The following is a 3906-nucleotide window of genomic DNA, read 5'->3' on the forward strand; positions in this document are numbered from 1 at the left end:
CTATACAATGCCTTTCTATGAGGCAAGAAGAAATCACTCTTCAATACTCCTAATTAATGGGATTTAATAACAATTACAACATTTTAGAGGAAATACACACAGATTAAAAGTGACTTTCAAAACGGGGCACCATTAATGGAGATAGAGTTCACAATTCATTTAGAATAAACAAGGAATAATTGGTCAATGGCTCCCCTCCCTTTCCCACCCCCCCCCCCATTTTTTTTTTGTCCTTTTGGCCATTAGATTTCCCTTCTCTTAGACTAAGCAAAAGAGATACATATAATCTTCATATTTTCTTCGAAAAACGTTTTACATAGCATTGGGGGGAAAACACCTCCAGCAGCAGGAAAACTAGCCACAGTTCTAAACTCATCAAGGCTCCCTGGACACCTGTTGCAACGATCATTCAATATTGAGCCCTCAAGTTATGAATAGTTTCACCAGCCACGAGCTGACACCCTATACAACAAATACACAAAAAACTACTACTAGTACTTTCAGCCGCTGATGGGAACTATACTAGTCAAGAGTTCCAATCAGAGTTGATAGGTTCTATGCCAGGACTGGATGATACTTGACTTCTCTTTTTTGGCAAGAACTTTACTCCAAGGCTTTCAAGCTATACAACAAAACAGTGCTTTTCTAAACAACCAACAAGTGCACACAGCTTACTATCAATGATTAATGAAGCTAAATGGCTAAAGAAGGAACCTCAAATAATTTCTCAACCAAATACTAAATCATCCACATCAGGGCTTGAAGAAGAATTCCCATTGAATCAGCTTCACCGACCAAGAATGAGTAAAATGCAAAAATATGTCGCTTCGGTCACATGTCTTCATAATGCCATAAGGGATCTGAACAAGTGACACTCACACGGTAAATGAACTGTCTAATAAATATATTTCATATGTAAACATTCTCAGAGATTACCATATTGGGAAAGAGGAAAACCATAATGAAAATTTTGTTGGCCTACTGATACAAATACCTACTTCTATAAAGTAGTTTATTACAGTAGAATCTGTTATGTGATATTATAATAACCTTAAATCGTTCACATACATAAACAAAGTAAAAGCAATATAGCTTCATATCGGGCATTAGAACTTGACCCTTGGTGTGTCACTCTCTTCATCTAGTCCATACTCCAGCATTTGTAGCACATAATGAGACTTGAACATTTTGCAAGAAATTATAGGCTTTATAACATCTAGGCCCAACTTGAATTAAATTGATGGACAAGCCTTCACCACATCATTGATTTAGAAGCATGGGCCACTCCATGTTTTTATCAACATTCCAGAGGAAAGCTTTCTGTTTTAAGCAACAATTAACTAGAAGACTGAACATTTTTCCTTTTAATCTAAATTAAGGAAACTGTTACTTCACCTTTAAAATATATGTTAGATGAAAGTTGGCTTAGTTAATGGCTATCATGTTATGAATAGGGGCGCGCGCGCAAACACGTGTGTAAAACTATCCTAAGATGGCAGGTAAGATGAACTGCCTTTTAAAGCAGATAAAATTAGTTTGCATACCACATAAATTCAGAAACCATAAGTTTGAACGTGATGGAAAGTGGAAACAAAAATAAAGTAAACGAAATTCTTTTTCATTTCTTGTTTTCCAGGAGAATATCTTGTTCACTTAAATTCCCTAACATGAAGTTCATCATCAATCTGATCTCCTGAATGCTTAGTGGAATTCTATTCCAAAACTTTATGACATAAAACAATTTAAAAAGGAAAGTTTTGTTCAATTGTATTTACATAAAGCATATCAAGCATCAAACAAGCCAAACTTAACATGGTAATGGAAGATGCTTTCTTACAACTGAAACTTAAATACTTTTGAGGCACTGTTTACTCTTTGATGATAAACTTAATTAATCTTTAAGGAATTTCACCAAGACTTCACCAATAATAACAGAATTAACAGGCTTAAATAAAGGTGATTCTACAATTTATTCACACAGCAAATCAAGCTTAAGCATTTTATGCAACAAAAATGAGACATTTAATACATTTCAAGCAAGGAAACAGAGTCTCGAACCTCAAACTTTGAGCAGCTGCATTTTGTTAGAAAAAGCAATGGCAATCCAATCAGGCTGTGCAGCGGACCACTGCAACTGATTGATTTCGGAGCCAGCCGAGTACATAGACAAAGGATCAATCCCATTAGGTCCAGCCACCGTAGGCAACTCCCAAATAAGTGCCTGCGTATCATCCCCAGCAGAACATATATGCCTACCACTTTGTGGAGCCCAGGCAATCGCATTGACACTGGCTCGATGCCTCTCCAGCTCAGCTACCGGCATTGTAGGTGACCTTATATCCAAAATCACAACTTTATTGCTATCCATTAGAATCGTAGCCATATACCTCAAATCTTGCTTGTTCCAAGCTAATCTTAACAAAGGGGAATCCGGTTGAGGACTCTCATATATAATCGTCGAATGTTCTTTGTCTCTTAAATCGAAAATCCTTACGGACCCATCAGCGGAAACGGAAGCAAAAACTCTAGCTTCACCCCAAGCAATGTCGTAAACCTCTTTATCGTGAGCGATCAACTGGGTTTCAACAACGCCTTTTTCGATGTCCCAAATGGTACACGTGGTGTCGATGCTGGAGGTCCCGATTCTCTTGGGGTCAACATCGTTCCAATCGAAGGAAGTTAAGGGGGCACAAAACTCGCTGGTTTTGCTGTTGTTGAGAACGGAGAAAGGTTCGATGGAAGACTCTCGAACTTCCCAGAGGCGGAGGTAGTCGCCGGATGAAGCAAGGAGGTCGGAGGAAGAAGAGGAAGGGGACTTTCGGTTGGGTTGGAACATGAGTTTCGTGGGTGGGTAAGGGTGGTCGAAAGAAAGAGTTGGGTGGGTTTTGAAGGAAAGGGTTTCAGGATCGAATGAGATTATGTCGACTCTGTTAGCGTAGTCTTCGATGAAACTGCCGAGAGCGATGCGTTGGTGGTTGAGACTCGTGCGGGAAGGCGCGGAAGATAAGGCCATGGCGTAAACTGGGCAGGGCGATTCGTAGGTTATGGAGTTGTCGGATCTCAGGTGGGATTCTTGAGTCGAATTCTCCATTCTTTTCGTTTTTTCCTTTGAGAATGTGAAGGAAAATTGGGGGAGAGCTTCTTAGGGTTTGTTGGGAAAGATTTAGGGGGGAAGGTTTTAATTTCCTAATTGAGTTTCCAGGAAAGTGGAAGAAAATTAAATTGAAAGTGCACAATCACTCATATCCTTCCTTGTTTTAAGGTATGTTTGAATTTTCGCTTTGGGTGGGGCTTTCTAAGACTTGCCAATCACCTGTCATTCAACGCGTTCAAGTTGACCATGGTCAACCATGGAACTTTCTTTCCTCTTGAAAACAAAATGGGAGTCCATAATAATACTTGCATTTTGTTTTACCAGGTCTATTGCGTTTCTTTCTTTCTTTCTTTGAGTCAAAGGTCAGAAACTACACCGCAGGACGTTCATTTCCTTGTTAAAAAGAAAAATTCACATGCAATTTGTTCACATTGAACAACTATGAAATGTAATTTTTTAACATTGCAAAAACTATGAATGAGTCAACAACTTCAAAGACATGGTGTAGGAAATCAAGTCATGGTAAGCTCTAAAAAAAATATGAGGGGTTTTAGTACTGTACTAAATTACAAATTCTAACGTAGTTTACTATCCAAATTTTATTTTATTTTATTGAAGATTTGCTTGAAAATAATCATATCAACATAAAAATAAATAAATAAATAAATTGTTCTCAAGAAATAGTATCACTTTATCCAATGACGATGAAAAATCTTTGCACTGGAAGATGAAAAATGGGCCTTCTTTTCATGGTGAAAAAGGATGAATGAACAAATGGGCCGAATTTGCGAAGACCCAACCACACAATCTGG

The 3906-nt window shown here is 38.2% G+C and overlaps 1 protein-coding gene across 2 annotated transcripts; it reads right to left on the reverse strand.

Annotated features, from left to right (window-relative positions):
• LOC18605867 (protein TRANSPARENT TESTA GLABRA 1) lies at positions 254–3303 on the reverse strand. Of its 2 annotated transcripts, none has more exons than XM_007039150.2 (2): positions 2059–3287; positions 254–860 (listed from the first exon to the last, which is right to left on the reverse strand). In XM_007039150.2, the coding sequence occupies exon 1, from the start codon at positions 3089–3091 to the stop codon at positions 2060–2062; it is 1032 nt and encodes a 343-aa protein (XP_007039212.2). In that variant the 5' UTR covers positions 3092–3287; the 3' UTR covers positions 254–860; position 2059. The 2 variants fall into 2 exon arrangements, with proteins under 2 accessions (XP_007039212.2, XP_007039213.2); XM_007039151.2 differs by lacking the exon at positions 254–860 and adding an exon at positions 883–1320 and having other exon boundaries at positions 2059–3303.

The sequence above is a fragment of the Theobroma cacao genome, chromosome 3 (genome assembly GCF_000208745.1).
Source record: "Theobroma cacao cultivar B97-61/B2 chromosome 3, Criollo_cocoa_genome_V2, whole genome shotgun sequence".
Classification (NCBI taxonomy): domain Eukaryota; kingdom Viridiplantae; phylum Streptophyta; class Magnoliopsida; order Malvales; family Malvaceae; genus Theobroma; species Theobroma cacao.